The 20,755-nt window shown below is 40.9% G+C and overlaps 1 protein-coding gene across 4 annotated transcripts in view; it reads right to left on the minus strand.

The window, feature by feature from the left end:
• Positions 1-20,755, minus strand: part of LMO7 (LIM domain 7) — a 192,131-nt gene that overhangs the window by 41,960 nt on the left and 129,416 nt on the right. For 3 of the 4 annotated variants that reach the window (XM_040991278.1, XM_040991277.1, XM_040991280.1), the window contains 7 exons: positions 13,806-13,836; positions 12,719-12,832; positions 9,173-9,371; positions 4,739-4,991; positions 3,519-3,800; positions 1,480-2,199; positions 488-517 (listed from right to left, as the gene is read on the minus strand). In XM_040991278.1, coding sequence (XP_040847212.1) covers positions 488-517; positions 1,480-2,199; positions 3,519-3,800; positions 4,739-4,991; positions 9,173-9,371; positions 12,719-12,832; positions 13,806-13,836 — 1,629 coding nt within the window. The remainder of the gene's footprint in view (positions 1-487; positions 518-1,479; positions 2,200-3,518; positions 3,801-4,738; positions 4,992-9,172; positions 9,372-12,718; positions 12,833-13,805; positions 13,837-20,755) is intronic. The other variant, XM_040991281.1, reaches the window with a different exon arrangement.

Genomic DNA, 20,755 nt, shown 5'->3' on the forward strand with positions numbered 1-20,755 from the left:
CCACTCACCAGCCCCACCCAGACACTGCTACAGGAAGGATGGTGCCCCACTGACAAGCTTCCTATGAGTTGGATTTATGGGCAGTATCGATTATATACATTCTAACCTTGAATAACTAAGTAGTTATTTGGGCTTCAGCATCCGGAAATCATAATTTTAGTATGAGTAGGAGCCAAACAGCAAGTAAATACAGCCGATCTGGGCAAGCACGATGTTACTTTTAATCAATGACATTTTTTAACGAGCTCAATTTAAATTTTCTAATGCAGCAAAGCTATGGCTTTCACATAGCATTTCATGCACTGGACATTCAGACACAGAAGTGTTACAATTAGTTAAAAAATTAATAAAAATGTCCCTTTAAAAACATCTCATGCACTACACATAGCACTCCTATTTAGTGACATGCCAGAACAGAAGTACAATGACAAACTATGCAAAAGACAAACAATTCACAAAGCTTTTTTTTGTGAACCATGAAACTTACCCATTCTCACCATAAATCTTTTGAAAGAGTCTAAGGAACCAGAAAACCAAAAAAATTAAAATTAAAAAAAAATCTAGTTGGAATACTCAGTGTCTTCCTAAACTCCAAAAAAAAAAAAAAATCTATTTGAAGATGGACAAATCCGGAAAGGATATTTCTACATCCACATCTTGATAATGCCTCAGGTTCTCACTGATCTCATATTTCAAGAAACTCAAAGCAAAATGAAGGGTTTCTCAATTCATGCTAAACCCCAACAAATCCATCAAGTCAGAAAGGTTTCCGGCTGGTCAGGAACTGGTACATTACATCTGAATCTACTAATTTGATTCAACCTATTCAGATTTCTCCATCTCCAAATTCAACAAAGTCCACATCTATCAAAAAGGGAAGATGTATACTGCAAATTATCAAAATAGTCAATTATACATATGTAAAATTCAGCAAACAATGATTAACGTTCATGCATTTTAACACCAAAGTTTGCAATGAACTTCATGATGAAAATGACTTATAAACTGACAGTCCAATAAACCTAGATTAAAAACAAAAATCTAGTTAAATGAAATTTGCAATGCTATATTAAAAGTTCAATTTACTCCCCAAGAGACATTCCAAAATAAGAGAAACATACTAAACCAAACTCTAACCAGACTATTAGAGTCATATGAGGACATGAGAATAAAATTCTGTAAACATAACTGGAACACATCTTTAGGGAATTTCACACTGCAGAATAGTACCACAAGCTGGAGACCAAAGGCAAGGTTTGTGTGTACCACTTCTTAAATGGGCCTAAGGAAGAAATCTGCAAACACAGACTTGCACACTTTCCATGAAATGACCCAAAGTTTCTCAAGGCAACACAAGTTTTTACAGGATGCTTCCATACAGCACGCGACATGCAGGGTGGAGCAGCAGGAGGCAGATTTTTCACACACACCAAACGATGATCCATCACAAGCAAAACCCTAGCAGAAACACAATCTGACCTCTCCACCATCAGCCGCTTCTTGTACCGGCGCCGGCTGGCCTCGCGGATGGCCTCCCATTTCTCTAAGTCGGCCTTACTGCAAGGACCAGGAGTGAAGCTCACAGGAGGCACGGTCATCCCCAGCTTCCAAGACTGGATCTTACGAGCCAACATGTCATCTTTCTTCCTCCCATACGAAGGAACTAATATCCTACAGCTAGTACTTATTTCTTTGGGGGGACATGTCCTTTCAAGCACACTGAGAAATCTGGCTTGAATTTCTGGAGGAAGAGCCCAGGGTTCAGGGAAAGGGACTGGTTGGTATCTATCTGGGGCCCCAGATAGAGGCACTTCTTTCTTCTGTGCTGGCATTCGACGGACGATCATGTCGTCTTTTTCTAAATCCGGGAGTACAAGTTCCCCTTCTCTACATTGCAAAATTATATCTCGCTCGACAGGATCATCTTGTTCAGAGTACCTTCGAAAGTCCTCAAAGGCTCGGAGAACACACGGATTTGCATGGAAAGCCCTAGTCTTTCTGACAAAGAAGTCATCATTCTGTAAGTCAGGATCCAGGGCTGACAACTCCAAGTCCCCTCTTCCATGGCCTGGTGCCTGAGAGAGATTCCTTCTGCGTGTTATGAGCCTTGGGCCAGAAGTGGGATCAATTCTGACATTTGTTTCAGAAGACAAGATGTCATCAGAGTATGTTTGGAAAGCCTGAAGCAATAAAAACTGACTGGAGCATAGGAAAGAAAAAGGAAAAATCTTATTAAGTTTGAGCAGAAAAGGTCATTAGGTAGCAGAGCAACTTGTCAGTTCCTGTGGCTAACTACTTTAGGAAATCATAGAAGGACTCTTGCTAGGAAGACAGATGAGGGTTTAAGGCTGTCACCCTTTCCTCTCCTGCATACTATTTAAAGGAACACAAGCAGAGCACATTCCTCAGGAAAGGTGAGCACCATTGGGACCAAGAGATGGACCTCAATGTAGAGCAGGTTCCACCTTCCCAGCACAGTCTGACACCCTGATATTGCTTGCACACTCACAGACCATACATAATACCTAACTCTTCATTTCCCACCTTCCCCTCAAAGGAATGACCCTGGAAAGCTATAAGCGTTATACATCATGCACTTTGCATAGCAGGCTCTTGTAATAAGTAGAAGTAAATAAAAACACACCACTCTGAATACTTAGAAAAGATCTTGAGTAATCATTTCTCTGCCTTTGTCTAACAGGCTTGCTCTTCCTAGTTTCTATACCCAATTCCTTTGTCCACAATTTCACGCATAGTTCAACTGTAAAATAAGGTGCTCTTTCTAAAGTTTTGCTGAAGTGCCTTTCCAAAATAACTATGTCCTATGTAGACATACTGCACATTACCGTGCCAAAGAATGCTGGATACTACAAATGTCTAAGCTCACATGCTCACACACATAACAGTATGCTTTTGTACAACATCTAGTAAGTGCATGATGGTTCATGATTCAGTGCGGTTAGGTCCTGGTTAATATAGCAGCAGAAGAGGACAGAGAGGGTGTCTAAAGCCAGACCCCAAGCAGGCAGGCTTATGCAGACAGGTGCACCTGGGCTCGTCCGAAGCACCGCTGCCTCTCCTGGCTGAGTGTGTGTCCCGGGATTTTGTGGCCCGTCTGGTAGCCAGTTCCAACAAGACTGATTGTCGTTGACGGGTGCTGTCTAGCCTATGCTCTGCTCTTTGTATTTTACTGAAAATGCTGGAGCTTCTGTCACAGCCCAAGTCGTCATCCTCCAAGTCTGAATTCCATCTACTGTGAAGTGACACGAAGGAAAGGGGTGAGGGGAAGAAGGAGACAGACAGCAGCAGGAGGAGATGACTACATCTAGAAGATGCCTTTTGAAGAGCCAGACCCTAAGGCTTCCATGTAAGCAAAAACTGGTTTCACACACAGACCTTCTGTGGATTACAGAAGGGAAATTAGCCTCTCTCATCTCTCCCACTAAAAATGCACACACAATGTAGCCAGCCTGAGAGCTGAATAAACGCTGGAGCAATAGGAACATGCATGGACAAACCTGAATCCCTGAAATTCTTTATACCATGGCTTATAAGTTTCCCTTTTTAGTCTTTTCCAGTTCACGTCTTCTGGGATCCAGCATTTAGGGAGAAACTGATCAATAGAAGTCCCTGGGTTTGGTACAACTGGACTTAGCTTTCGCACATAGAGGTCATCCTTGACAGTGTTGGGAACATTTGTTGCTTTTTCTTGTTCCTCTTCCAAATAACAAGAGGAGTCTGAAGTTCCTCGTTCTGCCGGCCAGTGCTGTACACTGCTGCCCCAAGTTCTCCTCTGGTTACTGTTCAAAACATCCAACCAGTTAAGTTACAGCGTGAGCAACTGCTGAGACAAACATGCTTCCTGGCTCACAAAGTTTGCATCACTGTGAATGAAACAGATTAATTCCCACTCTCATCACCACAGCCCCAAGGACCAACCCGAGGCATTACGTACAGCATTTTAAAAAGGTATTAGCTAGATACGCATGGGCCAAAAATACTACATTCCAAGCCGTGTTGAAAGGAAGACAAGTCACAAACCATTGTGAAGTAAAACCAGCAGCATGAGAGACAGCCAGATCCAGGGCCAGCACTTCTGGCCTCTTCGGCGTGTACAGCCTGTGGCTAACATGTCAGTGGGAGGAAAGATGTGCAGACAAGTTAGCAGAAGTGATTTTCGAGATACAACTCTTGGGCCTCCTTTTCACTTGGAATCCACATACTGCTGGCCAAGTCACCGCAAACCATGTCAAGTGGCCTTCGTTCTTCCTCAGAGTTCAAGCTACTGCTGAAACCACATGCCACCTTCAGATTAGAAACCCCACACTCTGCTCTACTAATGTGATGAGAAATTAAAGGAGATTTTTTAGGGGATCCACTAACATCATTCACAATGGGGTGAAGGGTGGGTGTGAGGTGAAAGAAAACAACAGAGCACAGCTCACAATGATCAACACCTCATGTAAATCATGCAACAATCACAAAAATATCAGTAAGCTGAAGGCACGCATTTATAGTAAGACCTAGCCAATCATCCGCTGACACTCTAAAACCGAATTATCTTCCAGATAGATACGACTCGAAATAGAGGTAAGGACAAAAAAACCTCATTGGTGGAAAATTTAATACATCACCTAGGAAACATATTTAAGAGCCATTCTTCTAACACATTTACATATTCTCCCCTTCCACACACACATGCAGAATTCACAACTCAAATCACACCACATCCCAGTACCTGGAAAATGTTCCATCTGCTTCTGTGTAGACTGGGCTTGCCCAGCTCCTTCTGTTATCCTCATTTTTGTCCGGTTTTTTCTTCCTCAAGGGCGCTGGCATATAGAACGGCTGTCGACTTTTGTTGGGTAAAAAGCGATTGAATGGCAGAGCCGACTTTGGTTCAATAGCCAAAACCCTTCGATAGGACATATCATCTTTATTTAAATCCTGCATTTTGAATATGAGCTCAGAATCCGCTTCACTTTCAGAACCTACAAAGGCGGCACAAGAATTTGCTTTAGTCTCCAGACTACTGGACTACTGAAACCCGCACAGCAATGCCTACGTTGCTTTTCCCTTGGAAACCCAGCACTGCTATTGTGAACTACAGGGAATATTTTTAGAAATTTGTCATGAAGTTGAGATAAGATCCATTAGGAGGAACTTGTTTTGCATACGGGAGGCACAGCCGGCGCATTCTTCTGCTGTTGCATTTTCTGAGCACAAAAAAGCTCCCAATTCACTGAGGAATTCCTTTGTTTCTCAATCATCTTTTCCTCTGTGATTTTTTTTTTATAAAAGCGGTTGATGTGATATACATTAGTAAAACCCAGCAACCCAGTCAGAGACAGCAAATAAAATGCAGCAACCCAATCAGAGACAGGTAAGATGCACTGACAGACGTATTTCCAAGTATGCATGCAGCTGTCAAAGAGCCATCGGGAAAGAGAGAGAGAAGGACACAGAGCAGCCAAAAGCGCACAAAGTGGTCTCAGAGATCCTCATGAGACCCCAGTGAACACTACATACAAGGTTATACTGAAGGTCACCTAAAGTCCCAAAACTCATGGCTTCTTCTCAGAGAACCTATGGAAATGGTTTTTCAGAATTCTGGGTTTTAACACAATCCAAAACCCATTGCAGAAAAACACCCTTCAACACACCTCAAGGTCATAAAGATGTAACCAGTAATTCACTCTCTTCCAAAAGAAATGTATTCCTGAAGGCTCAGAAGCACAAAGGATTAGAAAGTCACACTACCAGTCCACACTGAGTGCTGTCCTTCCTGCCCAGCTCGTCCCCCTGCTGCCTAGACCTCAGTAAAGAGGGACAGAGATGGTCACCTGCTTTCCTTCAGGGTTGTTCTTGAAGCTGGCTGTGTGGAACAGCTGACAGTAATGGGATCTCCACAGCCAGAGCATCCACAGCAGTCACGTGAATTAAAGGTCTTTTCATCTTCTTCCTCCTGCCTAGCAGGCATCTACAATCAATATCATAAAGGACAATCTACAGGAAGTGGATGAACAGCCAACCATGGGTAAGTAGAGTCAGGGCAAGAAGGGAGATTAACTAAGCAGCAAGGATCAAGAGGATTAACAGGAAGTATTCAGGATCTTTAAAATAAGAAAAAAAAAAGCTTCCTAAACAATAATACATCTTGTTCTTATTTCCAATAAATGTACCAAAGAGTCTTGCCAAAATCTGTATATGTGGAAGGTGAAAAATAAGAAATATACTACTCCCTTTTGAATTTTCAAAGTCTTTTTATAGTGTAGTACAGTGCTCTGTGGAGTTTTTGTTTGCTTACATGTCACACTACATGGAAGAGTTTTCATGAAAAATTAAGGAATTTTACTTCTCAATTCTTCTCATCCTAAAAATGTTATACTAGATTGTACTGATCATCGGTTTGGGACTACAAGGACAGTGGAGAGCAGCAGAATTTTAACAAATTACAAAGGTTCACCATACCGGTACCTTACTTCCCTACACCAAGATTCTTTTTTCTGCCCATTTGTAGTTACCAAGACTTCTCTGTTACACTCTTCAAAAACTGTCTTCATGTGCCAGTGCCATGGAATAGTACATTAAGCCTTCTCCTGTGGGGCTAGCACCCTGTATGGATTAGAGTCTCAGCTACTCCACTAGTGATCCAACTCTTTGCTAATACACCTGGGAAGAAAGAGGAAGGTGGCCCAAGTCCTAGAGTCCCTACACGAGATGTGGGACACCAGAAGCACCTCCTGGCTTTCAATTTCATACCAGTCTACTCCAGTCACTGTAACTACTTGAAGAGTGAACTAGCAGATGGAAGATCTCTCTCTCAATCTCCATCCCCTTTCCCAAATCTTCTAACTGCCTTTTAAACAAAAGTAAATCCTTTAAAAAAATCTTCAATCTATTTATTTGAGAAAGAGAGAGGGTACCTGCCAATGCTCCCATCTGCTGGTTCACTCCAGAAGTGTTTCCAATACTCACGACAGTTGCAAACTCAGTTCAGATCTCTCTCTCCCATGGGGAGTAGGAATCAATCACTTGAGCCACTGCCATTTTTCCCAAAGTGGCATTAGCAAGAAGCTGAAGTCAGAAACTAGAGCCGAGTATTACACCTAGGCAACTCAACATGGAACACAGGTATCCCGTGCAATGTCATGACCCCTAAGACTAGTACTTGTCCTTACTACACTCTTTAAGCAATGTCTGCAATTCCTTTCTGCTTCTAGGGCTTTAACCCATTTCTTTAAATGCCACCACCTTAACAGGAGACGTCCCATAAAGAGCATGGTTCAAGTCCCAGCTGCATCACTTCAGATCTAGTTCCCTGATAATGTGCCTCAAAAATGCAACAGAAGATGGCTCAAATGCCAGGGCCCTCCACCCATATGGAAGACACAGAAGAAGCTCCTGGCTTCAGCTTGGCCTAGTCCTGGCCTTTGTAGCCATGTGGGAGTGAACCAGCAGATGGAAGATCGATTTCTCCTCTTTCTCTCTCCCTCTCTCTTTATCCTTCCCTCTCTCTCCCAATCTGTAACTTGGACTTTCAAATAAATAAAATTAAACCAAAAAGAAAAGAAGGGAATGTAATCAGTCACCTGGGCTATGGAGGGTCACACCTAGGTAGCAAACACACACAGCACTGCTAAGGAGGGTGAACACCTACACAGTCATTCATATGTTTGCCTTTCATTTGTAAATACTACTACCACTCTAAGAGCTCCAGGACTTCCTTCTTCTTACCATACCAAATGCTAAATTTATTTTTCAAAAAATACATTATATATTCATTTCCATAAATTTTACATCAGAAGAAAAATAAAAGCTGATCCTAACAAATGATATATTAACTCAAGTACTTAAGACAAAAACAATGTGTCCTATCAGGCTGCACACAAACTAATACAGAGATAGATGTACAGAAGTATAAAAAAGCAAGCATATTAAAGTTATGTAGTCCTAGGAGGTAGGTACAACTGCGTTCACTGTAAAAAATATTTTAAGTTTGTTTATGTCTGAAATATTTACAAAAATGCTAAGAACATTTATTTTGAATACTTTCATATTTATAACAAGTAAAATGAAGTACAAATCTACAACTTTAATGTTTTTACGTTAACTACAGTGAAATCGAGAAATATCTCAAAAAATATAGTGTACAGTTTCAATCCAGTTGAAAATGTAGAGCTTGATATTTCTTAATTACTACAGGAGTAAAACACACCTGGTACTTAAGACAGTAGGGTTTAGGGCTTTGGTCTTGTTTTCAACCACAGTGACAGACAAAAAAGAGAGTTTTTGCCACTCCTCAAATAACCAGTCAGGGCTGGCCTAGGTTGAAGCAAGGAATGTAATTTGGTTCTCCCACTTGGATGGCTTGGACCCAAGTACATAAACCACCATCATCTGCTGCTTTCCCTAGGTGCTCATCTGCAAGAAGCTAGATTTGAAAGCAGAGCTAACACTTGAACCTGAACACTGCAAGACAGCAGCTTATCCACTGCACAAAACACCTGTTAAAGACATGCAGCTAAACAGTGATCTGAGCACAAGCTTTGACTTTTGGAAAAAAAGGTTTCTTCCTCAATGACAATAACTTCCTCTAACACTTTTCTTTGACAGTCATTCTTTTCTGGGTTACCCCAGATCCTAACAGGTCCAAAAAATGTGTCCTGCCACACTAGACAACTTATCAAAATGTAAAGAGAATTACAAAAATAATTTCCTATTTCTTCTTAAGAGATTTTAACCTTTACAGGAGTTGTGGGTAGAAGAAAATCACTCAACAACTTACAGACTTTTTGGAAAACACTGGGTGTATTCTATGTTTGGGTGGATGAGCTAACACGTCTCACAGGTGATCCACCCAACAGATTTATTAAATAAATAAAATTATTATAAATAAAAGCTTTTACTGTAGAATAAAGGTGTCAGGATGACAGCCACTGATAGAACAGGTTCCTCCAGTCCTCTCCGGAAATAACAATGAAGACAACAAACAAAAAATTTAGAACTTTCTCACCACTACAAGGGAGAAGAAATCCTCCATTACAGTTAAGTTATGAAAATCCACTTCATGAAATTTTCACTTTAATCATTTTGCACTGTTTTTCCTCTCTCGTAACAAATTGTATTAATACACAAAGAAAACTAAGCTGACAGCCAAAAACCAACTCACCTTCACGAACCCCTCTCAATGTGACGTCAGAGAATCCACTTGTCAGTGTTCCAGACCCCCAAGAGTCCAAGCTTTCAAAAGTATTGTCTCTCTTTGGAGTGCCAGGAAGGTCAGGGAATTCCACACGCTCAGGATACCAGAAGTCACTGCAGACACTGCTCCTGCGGCTCCTGGCCAGGCAGCTGGGGTCTTCAAGTGCCTGAAGAAAATAAATTAAAACCACACACAAATACAGCAGTCAGTATAATGTACCCACAATGTCATGGGTTATTACTTGTCTGCACAGCATAAGGCACATTTCATCCAATAAGCGAGGCGATCTGAGTTCGTTCCAAAACCCGATAGAAAGGTTTCAAGTAACAGAAAAATGAACCTGCAAATAACAGAAGGTTTACAATATCAAATGTAACAATGAAATATTATGTATAGAATATGGAAAGGTTTATTTAAATAGAGGAAATGAATCCAGTGTGGTGTCCCAGCTGATTAAAGTCCTGCCTACCAGTCAGCATCCCTCACTGGAGCTGCTCCACTAAAGAACCTGGGATTACTAACAATCCAGTGTAAAATACGAGCCCTGACTGAACCATGACTCTGCTAAAAGAGCTATGAAAAACACAGCCTCAAATGGGGGATTTTTTAATATGGCCTACGCATTAAATAATAGGCGATATTTCCAAGTCTGCTTAAGTAAGCTACCAGAAGCTTATTCCTACTCTTAGGAGATATTTTTTGCACATTTAGGGGTGAGGAAACATATCTTCAGTATACCTTAAAATGGTAGCATAAATACAAATAGATTGATAAATACATAATATGGGAAAGTACATAATGGGAATCTTTGAGTCAGATGGTAGAAATTTAGGCATTTGTTGTACTGTTCTCCCAACTTTGAATTATGAGTATTTTTGAAATATGAAAACTATATTTACAGTGAATAATTAGCACCTAAATCAGGCACATTTCTAACGCTGAATCTCTCAATACATGGTTCAACTGTTGACAAGAGTTTGATGCACAAATAAGGTCTACTAGATTCAAGTGAGATTTCTTATACTTCTAATGCCAGGCACCTTGGTATGAGAGTTGACATCTTGTCATGAACATGTCAGCACCTTCCTGACATCCTGATACTTCCAAGCAGATGGGGAAACTAGGCCTAGTGCTGGTATCACAAAAAATATATCTCAAAATAGAAGATTTTATAAATTCCAGTAAATCTCAGAACTGTAAGGTTTCTTAGACATGTACTTGTTGAAGTTTTACAGTTCAATGCCCAGAGGGATGATCTTTGACTTCATAAATCTACTGAGTAATGACAGGTCAGCTCAGTTAAAAGATAACCTCAGTAGGCCCTGCTGCCTGGCCTTTAAGGAAATCTTCACCCTGACAAGTCACCCAGATTGAGTCACCTCCAACTTGCAAGATGACTCAGGCACAATCACATACGTTGCTTTTTTTATTTAGCTGATTATTTTGGATTGTTTATTAATCATTATCTAGTTAAACAGGGGAGGAGGGAAATGTGATGAACATACGACCTGAACAGAACTGGTACAAGACACAGGTTCGCATGCTTCTCACTTTATAACCAGAAGAGAACTACAAATATATATATGATTCTCTTCATCTTCCTTTACATGTTTATTTGAAATACAAAATGACAGAGTAAGAAACTGGGGAGGGAGGGACATAGCCAGAGAGGGAGGGACAAGGGAGGAGGGAGAAGGGAAGGAGAGGAGGGAATGGAAGAGAAATCTATCTGTGGTTCCACTCCCTAAATGGTCAAACAGGAAAGGCAAAACCAGGAGCCAAGAATGCCATCCAGGTTTCCCACATGGATGACAGTGGGCCTGAACCCACTGCCTTCTTAGGAGCATAAGTGGGAAGAAGCAAAGAAGCCAAGCCTCAAACTGGCACACTGATTTGGGATGCATTGCCTTAACCTGACTTGCTGCACCACAATGCTGGCCCCATTATATATGGCTCTACATACCAGAAACTCTCAGTGCACTCCAATTTTAACAATGGTGACAGGAAATGGGCTTTAAGGAGGCAGTCCTGGTATTAAACATTATACCAGGCTTATTCCGAGTCAAACGGTCATAAAAATGACCCAGGACTATAAAGAGAGTACCAGTACATAATCCAAAGTCCCAGGTGGACTTTCACTGACTATTTTCCTAGATGTAGCAACCATAAGGCACAGCTATCTATGGACCCAGAATCCTGTGAAATTCCTTCCCAGTGCCTCACCCTTCATGGCAGGGGCTGATCTGCTCAGCTGTTCTACACAACTGAGCTCTGTAAGGTTGAGTCATTTGCTCTGCTTTCCAAACATCTACCACAACATGTGTGCACATCAATATCACAATTATGAGCTGCCTTCACTGATTCAAGAGATCTGAATAGCATGTTAATAACTCCCAGCAATTTAAAAAGAAAGGAATACCTTAACTTCCTATCATCCAAACGCCTGTCTTTTAGTATGTGTAGCTGGATTCAGAAAATCGATTTTAAAAAATTAAGATAGATGTAAGGTAAAGTGGTTTTCTTCCCACTGGCATAAAACTTCCATCTCCCAATCATGGTAACTACCATTTATTACATCCTGATGTTGCACCAAGGTAATGCCAGCAATGACTTATTAGCATATTGTAATATAATCACTATAAAAACCATATACAAAAACTACAATCAATTAGACATTTCTCTCCTGAGCCCTGCAAATGCTCTCTAAGTAAGAAACCCCACAGAGGACTTCATTTATCAGTGCAAAATAGGAGAACTAAGCTCCGACAGAACAATGGTCAGTCTGTCGCTCAGCTTTACTCTGAGAGTCTGTAAGTATTCAAAAGCCTGCTACACTGATTCCAGGACATGAGGGGCTAGAAATGTGTCCAAAATAAAGCACTCAACTTAGCTGGGCAACCTACGCTTTGCATTTGCTGCTGATCAAGATACAGAGAGCAGGGTAGAATTAGATTTTAGAATGGAAACTGAGTTGATGTTCATAGATTTCCAACACTGGAACTACCTCTCAACTCCAGGTTGAATTTTTGAGTAGGGAAAAATATAAATTGTACAGAATACTGAAAGAACAAAGCAAAGACAGAGTGGCCTGTTAAAGAAAAACAAGAAAAGGAACAAGAGGAAAAAAGGGAAAGAGGATGAAAAAGTCTTAGTGGGCCTGGTGCAACAACCTAGTGGCTAAATCCTTGCATTGCAACCACCAGGATTCCAATGAGCATCAGTTCATATCCTGACTGCTCTACTTCCCATCCAGCCCCCTGCTTATGGCCTGGGAAAGCAGTAGAGCATGGCCTAACGCACTAGGACCCTACACCTGTATGGGAGACCCAGCAGAGGCTCCTGGCTTCAGATTGGCTCAGCTCCGGTCCCACATTGGGAGTGAACCAGCAGATGGAAGATCTTTTTCTTTCTCCCTCTCGCTACAAATCTGCCTTTCCAGTCATAAATAAAATAAATCTTGAGGAAAAAAGAAAAAGTGGAAACAGTCATTTCACACAGATGTCATGTTCTTACCTTAGTTAGAGCTTGTCCTAAAAGATTTTCAAATGCTTTCAAATTCAGATAGGGCCCATTATAGTAGGGGTTACTTTGTGCCTTTCTTCCCAGCCAGTACAACGTTATCAAAACCTTCATTTGAAATAAAAAGAATCCATAAAGAACAAAATCAGTCCATTTAGTGACCACTTGCAAGCTTAAATTCAGATGACTATAAGGGAAAGATGACAACCATATATCACCGTACAATGAAAACCAGGAATTCCTTTACACTTCATGGGAAGGGAAAGAGTCATTAAAAATCTTACTTCTGAGATTTCTCTATCCCTAAACACAATCTCAGATCAAAAGCTCAGGTCCCAAAAGACATGCAGACACTCAGAATGTGCGAAAAAAGCAAAATAACTTTCTAGGAAAACATGGATGAACATTTTAAAATCAATCTCTTCTGCAACAAACTCACAGAATACACACTTGAAGTTTCTGCTTCCTTAAGGAGGATATTAATATTTTACACAGTTGTCACATTTGTAGACAGTATTCTAATACATGCAGAATATTAATAACATCGTGTGAGCCTCCATGAAGCAACCATTGAGAGTCCTTAAACACTCAGTAGTTTCATTTAAGCCTGCTTCAGTGGTTTTACTTTTTCCTCTAAAAATTATAGTGTTTATTTGCCTTTAGCACATTAGCAATACCTAAGAAAACTTCAAAAAGTTCCTTCAAAAAATCTGATGGATATGAAAGTAAAATATAAATTATATTGAATGCAAAAACTTTAAAAAATCTATCCATAGTTTTTTCAAAGCATGTATGTTATGTGAACTTTTAAAAGACGCTATGTAAGATTTTTTAAATCTGCAGCAAAATCAAGTACCCTCATGTGCCCGATTCCTAAATTTAACTTCTTATTTTATACCAATAATGCCAGAAAGTATGTTTTGAATATACACTAGAATAAAGACATCTGAAAGTATTTAGCATCTGTGACTAGCTGGGGGTTTTTTTTGTTTGTTTGGTTTTGGTTTTTTTGGCAAATTGTGATGGAAAAAAATGATACAGAATATATTTTTATAATGATTCATTGAAGTAAAGAGCTTACATTTTTCACCCTCCTATCGGTCTCTTCTTGCCTGTAAAACAAAGAAAATATCCATTAGCATCCATACACCCTAAATTATTCATAATTAAGAAAAATATTTCATTATTGTTCTTAACTTCACTGTTAAAACATACATTTTAATTTACTCCCATACAGGGTAATATTTATGGAACACAAAAAGGTAACAGTATTCTACATAACACAGACAGAATGTGCTTCTAATTCCACACTTACATATGGTCTACGGGAATTCAAAGACGCCATAAGCCTGTATCGCACGGCTTTGAAAATAGCATTTTAGCCAAGTATGTTTGTAATGTAAGATATACACAAATACATAACCAATATATGCATGGAAGACACATATACACAAAACACAAATACAGCCTACACAAAACACATACTTACATATACAGAAAAAAATCAAAAGGAGAGTAGGAGTATAGAGATAAATATTTAAAGTCACTTTCAATGAATCCACAGAATAAGCATGAACCAAAATGAACCTAAAAATACTATGTACCTCCCACCCATTTCAAAAACAAAGCATTTCACAGTAAAAAATTTATAAACTTTCCTACTGCTAGTGGAAAGACCAACTGGAAAAATATTTTAAATATGGGCTCTTATCTACTCAAACGTTTAACCCAATTGCTGTTATCTATTCAACTAAATATATCTATTTTCTGTGACTTGGTAATTCTATTCCTAGGTGCACAGCCAACAAAAGTGCTCATGCTTGTTCCACAAAAGTCATATGCAACAATGTTTATGTGAGATCACTGCCCCGAAGAGCAAACTGGAAGACGCACATGCTTTTAATTGTAGCACAGATAAGTTATGCCACGATGAAGCATCACATGGCAGTGAGAAAACAGTAACGCAACGATATTCAACCACATGGTTCAGGATCACAAGCAGTGGACAAAATGGCCAGATACAGAATACAGATTATATTGTTTCATTCAGATAAAATACCAAACCAAAATATGTTATTAGAAGTCAGTAAAGTTCTCCTTCTGAGAGAAAATGATAGAATGGCTCAACAGGCATATGGCATATGAAATGCTGACAATGCACACATTTTAAAAAATTATTTTATTTATTTGTGAGGCCAAGAGAGACACAGAGACTGTCATCTGCTGGTTCACTCCCTAAACACCTGTAATGGCTAAGTGTCAGTCCATGTGAAGCCAGGAGCCAGAAACTCTGTCTGGGCCACCCACAAGCATGTCAGGGATCCACCTAACTGATCTAGCACCACTGTCTCCATGGACACACACTATCATAAAGCTGGGGTAGGAGATGGAGACAGAACTAGAACCTAGGCCCTCTGATACGGGATGCACATGGTCCTAGTGGTGTATCCTAGATGTTACCTAACCCTTGGACCATTTCTGTACCCTGACTATTTATAGTTTGATCTGGAAGCTTACTACCTGGGAATATTAGCTTTCTGGAAAATACCTTTGATATTGTACATTTATAACATATGCTTTTCTGTATGTGTATATATATATATATAACAATTCTGTAAGAAGTAAACAGAATGCTTCAACATTTACTTTTTATGCGTGAAACTGTCATTTTGTTTCAATTATTGTTAATAGGTGCCACCTATATGCCCAGGAAATTTTTTCTTTATTTTTACTTGTTAAACTTCTTATTCCGTGCAGTATTAAGACTTTTTACTATAATTTAAATTTAAAACATGTTGCCTCAATAGCTAAAAATATAAGGAAAGGGAGAGTAAAGAAAAGGAATGAGAGTGGAAGGGAGAGAAGGAGAACCAATGAGAAAGGAAGGAAAGAAGGGAATGTTACTGTATTCTTAGAATTGTATCTATGAACTGTGTTTAAATTTTTTTTTTAGAGAAAAGAAAAAAATAGGGGCCTGCTCTGGGCTTAGGAGGTCAATGTACGGGCACAGCATCCCATAAGGGCCCCAGTTTGAGTCCTGGCTGCTCCATTTCAAATCCAGCTCACTGCTGATGCGCCTGAGAAAGCAGCAAAAAAAGACCCAACTGCTTGGGCTACTGCATCCAGCTGACAGAACCAAACACAGCTCCTGTCCTCAGGCCTGCTTCGTTCAGGCTATTACAGCCATTTTGAGAATGAACAGCAGATAGAAGAGTTCACTCTGTAACTTTGCCCTTTCCATTATTTAAATACATATTTTAATCAAGGAAAAAATTCAAAATATTTCAGGAGAAAGGTTGAAAAAAATAAACAGAATACACTTCACCACTCAAGCACACGAATCACAGCTTACCTACCCCAATAAAAACAAAATCACAAAATTAATGGCACTTTATTTCAGTAGTAGTAAGTGGAGAAACTCACTATAAACCGATTTTTAAAAAATCAAGAGCACTGTAAACTTATTACCTCTTTAGACTGATGACCAACATACACACTTCAATAATTGTTAGCCAAAGCACAAAAGAACCATCAGTACCCAATGTAAGTGATGTACTGGATTCACAAGTCATCCTGCTCTTCACATAAGTACATTCTAAGCAGAAGGAGAAATGGAGCTCTCTTGAACCCTGACCTCCATTTCACTGCCCTCAATAAAGGTTGACAATCCAGCACACTCATTTGCTTTTTACTTTTTATCAAACTATGCTGTGATAAACATGTACAATGAGCATGACCTTGGCATTATTACCTTTCACTCAATTCACATTCTCTTCTATGAGCATTTACAACATACCCTGGAACACAATGATACACAGCCAGTGTAATTAGTATCCTGCCACTGAAATGTAATGATACGAATTCAAATAGTCGAGGATTTGCTCGAGCAAGGAGTTCTTCCTCTGATACAGAGCAAATCATCCTATTGCTTGAAGTCACAACCAGGTAGTTTTCTTGCCTACAAAGACCACACAGCACAACCCAATGCTTTGAAACAGAACATGGGATTAAGGGAAATTTAGGGCAACACGACTGTTTGTGCACCGATCATGCTGCAGCACAACCTTCAGAATCAACAACGAGTCAACCCCATCGCCAACACTGAGTCACTTCTAACAAATGCCTCTGCCATTGACAGGGTTTATATTAAGGCTTGGGAACAGATCTGGCCCTCAATGACTGTGTATGTGTGCAACTTATCTAACTCCCAAAGCTTCAGCTTTGTTCTGCACAGACTGGGGATAATATTCCCCATCTCAATGGAGGAACCGGAATTGTGTCTGCCCCTAGCTTCATGGCGAAGTGCTCAGCACAAATAGAAGGCATGCTGTGACAGCAGGGCAGCTTATTTACTCCACATACAAACACTCCCCAAAGAAAGCCCTGCTGGAACCGCACTATTTTAAATTGCAACCAGCCCACCTGATACTCTACCTGTCTCTCATTTCTGCTTTGTTTTTGCATTTGTAACTATCAATAATATGCATTTATTCTTTGTCTCTATCCTCCAGAATCCAATAGAACTTTATGGTTTTGTTTACTGTCATATTCTAAGTAGCTTAGGACAAGGTGTATCACTTGGCAAGCACATACAAATGCTTATTTAAAATATTCAGGACAGTGCATGGCACACAAGTGCTCTCAAACAATGGTTGAATACTTTTAACTTTTAGAAATAAAAATTAAGAAGAAAAAACACAGAATGATAAAAGTTCAGTATATCCTTTATAAATATTGATGATGTCAAAGCGAACAATTAAGTTACATTAGTTTTCTTAAAATACATCCCATGAGCTGGCATGTTTTCAGCACAGCAGTCAAAACATTGCTTAGGACTCGCCCTAAACTATGTCAGGATGTCTAACCTGAGCACCATCTCCTCTGCTTCCAATCTCGCTTCCTGTGCATGCGCGTCCCAGGGGAGAGCAGGCGATGATTCACGTACCAGGATTCTGCCTGGCCAGCAGAGACCTGAGTTCCAGACTCCTTGATTTAGCGTTACTGAACCTAGGCTTTTGGGGCATAGACAGTAATAACAGCAATCAATCAGTCTCTCTCCTCTAACTTTCTTTTTTTTAAATATGATTCCTTGGGCCAGTACCATGGCATTGTCAGCGAATCCTTCACCTGCAGTGCCAGCATCTAATATAGATGCCATTTTTTGTGTCTCAGCTGCTCCATTCCTGATTCAGATCACTGTTTATGGCCTGGTTACACAGTGAAGGATGATCCAAGTTCTTGGACCCCTGCACTCAAATGGGAGAATCAAAAAAGCTCCTGGCTTTGGATCAGCTCAGCTCCAGTCACTGCAACCACTCAGGAAGTAAGTGAGCAGGTAGAAGATTTCTCTCTCTCACACCTTCTTTCTGTAACTCTGCCTTCAAAAAAAAATAAAAATTTAAAAAAAAAACTGAAAAAGGGCGTGGCCTGGTAGCCTAGTGGCTCAAGCGCTTGCCTTGCATGTGCTGGGATCCCATACGAATGCTGGTTCTAATCCCAGCGGCCCTGCTTCCCATCCAGCCCCCTGCTTCTGACCTGGGGAAGCAGTCGAGGATGGCGCAAGGCCTTGGGACCCTGCACCAGCATGGGAGGGAGACTCAGAGCAAGCTCCTGACTGCTGGCTTCAGATTCGCTCAGCTCCAGCCATTGTGACTACTTCTGGAGTGAATCAGCAGATGAAAAAATCTTTCTGTCTCTCTTCTCTGTATATCTGACGTTCCAATTAAAAAAAAATAAATCTTTTTTAAAACCTGAAAAATATGATTCCCAATGCAGAATTCAGTTTTGAATCAAACTATATTGGTTCTTGCTTTTTAAAGTACATCTTTAAATTTATGACAGTGATGGATATCTGAAATTTCAGAGAGTGAGCTGAATACGTGGATAGCTTCTCACATTGCTTGGATTACAAGCAAACTCTAAAATATCACCTTTCTCATGAAAGAAACACAAGTAGAACTTAGGTGGAATCCCTTCAGTTCAATGGACCACCTCTGGTCACTCCCTTACTACCTCACAAGGGGCTAAAGTTTTTAAAAAGTTATACTTTGGTGAAAAATTTTTGTAAACCATGTAGCTTAGCATCCCACATATATCCTGCAAACTTTCTGAAGGCCCTTCATGTGTGACCAGCACAGACTCTGCAGTTCCTGCCAGAGGACAAGGCTGAAAAAGTCCCCCAGCTCTGCACAGAGCCCCTCTGTGGCTGCCTTGCCCACCAGCACCTTCCCTCCGTCACCAGGCACACAGGGCGGGATCTCTCATTTCACTCAATGATTTAAAAATACCAGGGCGAATCAAGCACAAAAATACCACTCTGACCAAAGGAACAGGGAAACACAGTCTACAGAGACTCTCAGAGGATGCAGGCCAGGGTCTTCCTGAGAAGTGGTTCTTCCAGGGTCTTCCAGTCAGGCAGTGCCTGGGCTGAGAAGGCAGGCTCTCAGGCTGGCCCTGCAGGCCATGATTTCTAGATCCATGCTCATAAGATGTGAGAACTCAGTCCCATCACTGAACTCTGCCTGCCCAGCCTTGTCTGTACGATGCCGAGATAACGGCTACCTCACTGGACTTCCAAGAGAGATTACAAGGCAGAACTAGTAAGTGAGACATTTCAAGACTATCACTCAGCATTCACCACAACCAAAGCCCTTGGGAGAAGAGCAATAGGCCAACTCCCTGCCTACCCCCTCCACACACACACATGAGATAACTGTTAAATAACCTGCGACATTCGTTCATACTGTATTTCCCTGCCCCCACATCACAGAAGCCCTGGGACAAGGACAAGAAATCATTTCCAGAACCAGGTCATGCAGAGGGCAAGGCAAGCTTGCGTGCTGTTGCTGTCACTGCCCAAACATTCACACTGGCATCACGCCAGCCCTCCCCACCCATCCTTGGTCTACCAGGGCCCGCCTTGGCTAAATACCATGAGGTTTTCCAAAAACTCAAAAGATGACACAAAATATGCTCTTACATACCACAGTATCTCTCTCTCTCAATTCTGATGGTACAGTTTGAAAACCAAGCACTAATGGGTGAAATTACTGTGTTTACAGCAGTATCAGTCAGTTATATCATGGAGCTATTTCCAAAATTTGTCTTATCCAGAGGGTTAACTCTGGGTCACATGCATGCTGTCCACCACACTCTCTCCTATAGTCCCCTTTGAGGGATAGAAAACTGCAGCCACTCCTGACCTATGGCTGTAAACCCTGGAGTTACAGGGCAAGCACTTACATGTTCACGTAAGTTGCCAAAGGCCACTTACAGAGCAGCAAATCCAGGGGCCACAGAGGTGAAGACAACTTTCCCAAAAACAAGAGTCCAGTGCACGGACCCTGACCTAGAAGCCCACTTCCACCTCTTCTTCTGAACCTTGGTGTCCTTCTCCCCAGGGTGCTACTATTTTCATCATTTGCTACCTCATTTATTCCCGTAATCACAAACCTCTAAAAGACAAGTTTTCCATGTTCCAAAATTCTCTCCTCTCCCTACACTGCAGCCTCTAACCCCAACCGAGACCAAACAGTTTTCAGGCCACAAATGATAAAATCTGTAATTTAAAACTCATGTTGGAATTTATCATAGACCAGGAAGATTTCTGCCCCAGGTACCATGAGCAAGATTTTCCCATATCCTAAGAGAAAGAGTGTCCCCATGCCAGCCTGCAGCCCACGTCTCTAACAAGTCATCCAGATTCCTGCAGTATCTACCCTTACCCATTCCCTCTCTGCTTCTAGAACATGCTTCCCTTGTTCCACAAGTGTCACTTACTGAACTGGTGTATCCCTCAGGATTCTACTTCCAGAAGTTACTTCCCAGAGCAAGGCCTGGATTCTTCCTGAAGACCCAACCCTTCAAAAGCTGGTTTCAGCCCTACCCTGCCCTGCCCTACATCAGCTGACCTGGGTGTTGTTTCTGGGAAACCAGGTTGGTGTTAAGAGGAACTGGGCTCACAAGATACTTGGTCCCTCTCCAAGCCACTAGGTAACCTCTGCACACTCTCTCTTATTCCCTCTCTCCCCA

This window comes from Ochotona curzoniae, unplaced genomic scaffold (assembly GCF_017591425.1).
Source record: "Ochotona curzoniae isolate NIBS_2020 unplaced genomic scaffold, NIBS_Ocur_1.0 contig_64, whole genome shotgun sequence".
In the NCBI taxonomy this organism is placed as follows: domain Eukaryota; kingdom Metazoa; phylum Chordata; class Mammalia; order Lagomorpha; family Ochotonidae; genus Ochotona; species Ochotona curzoniae.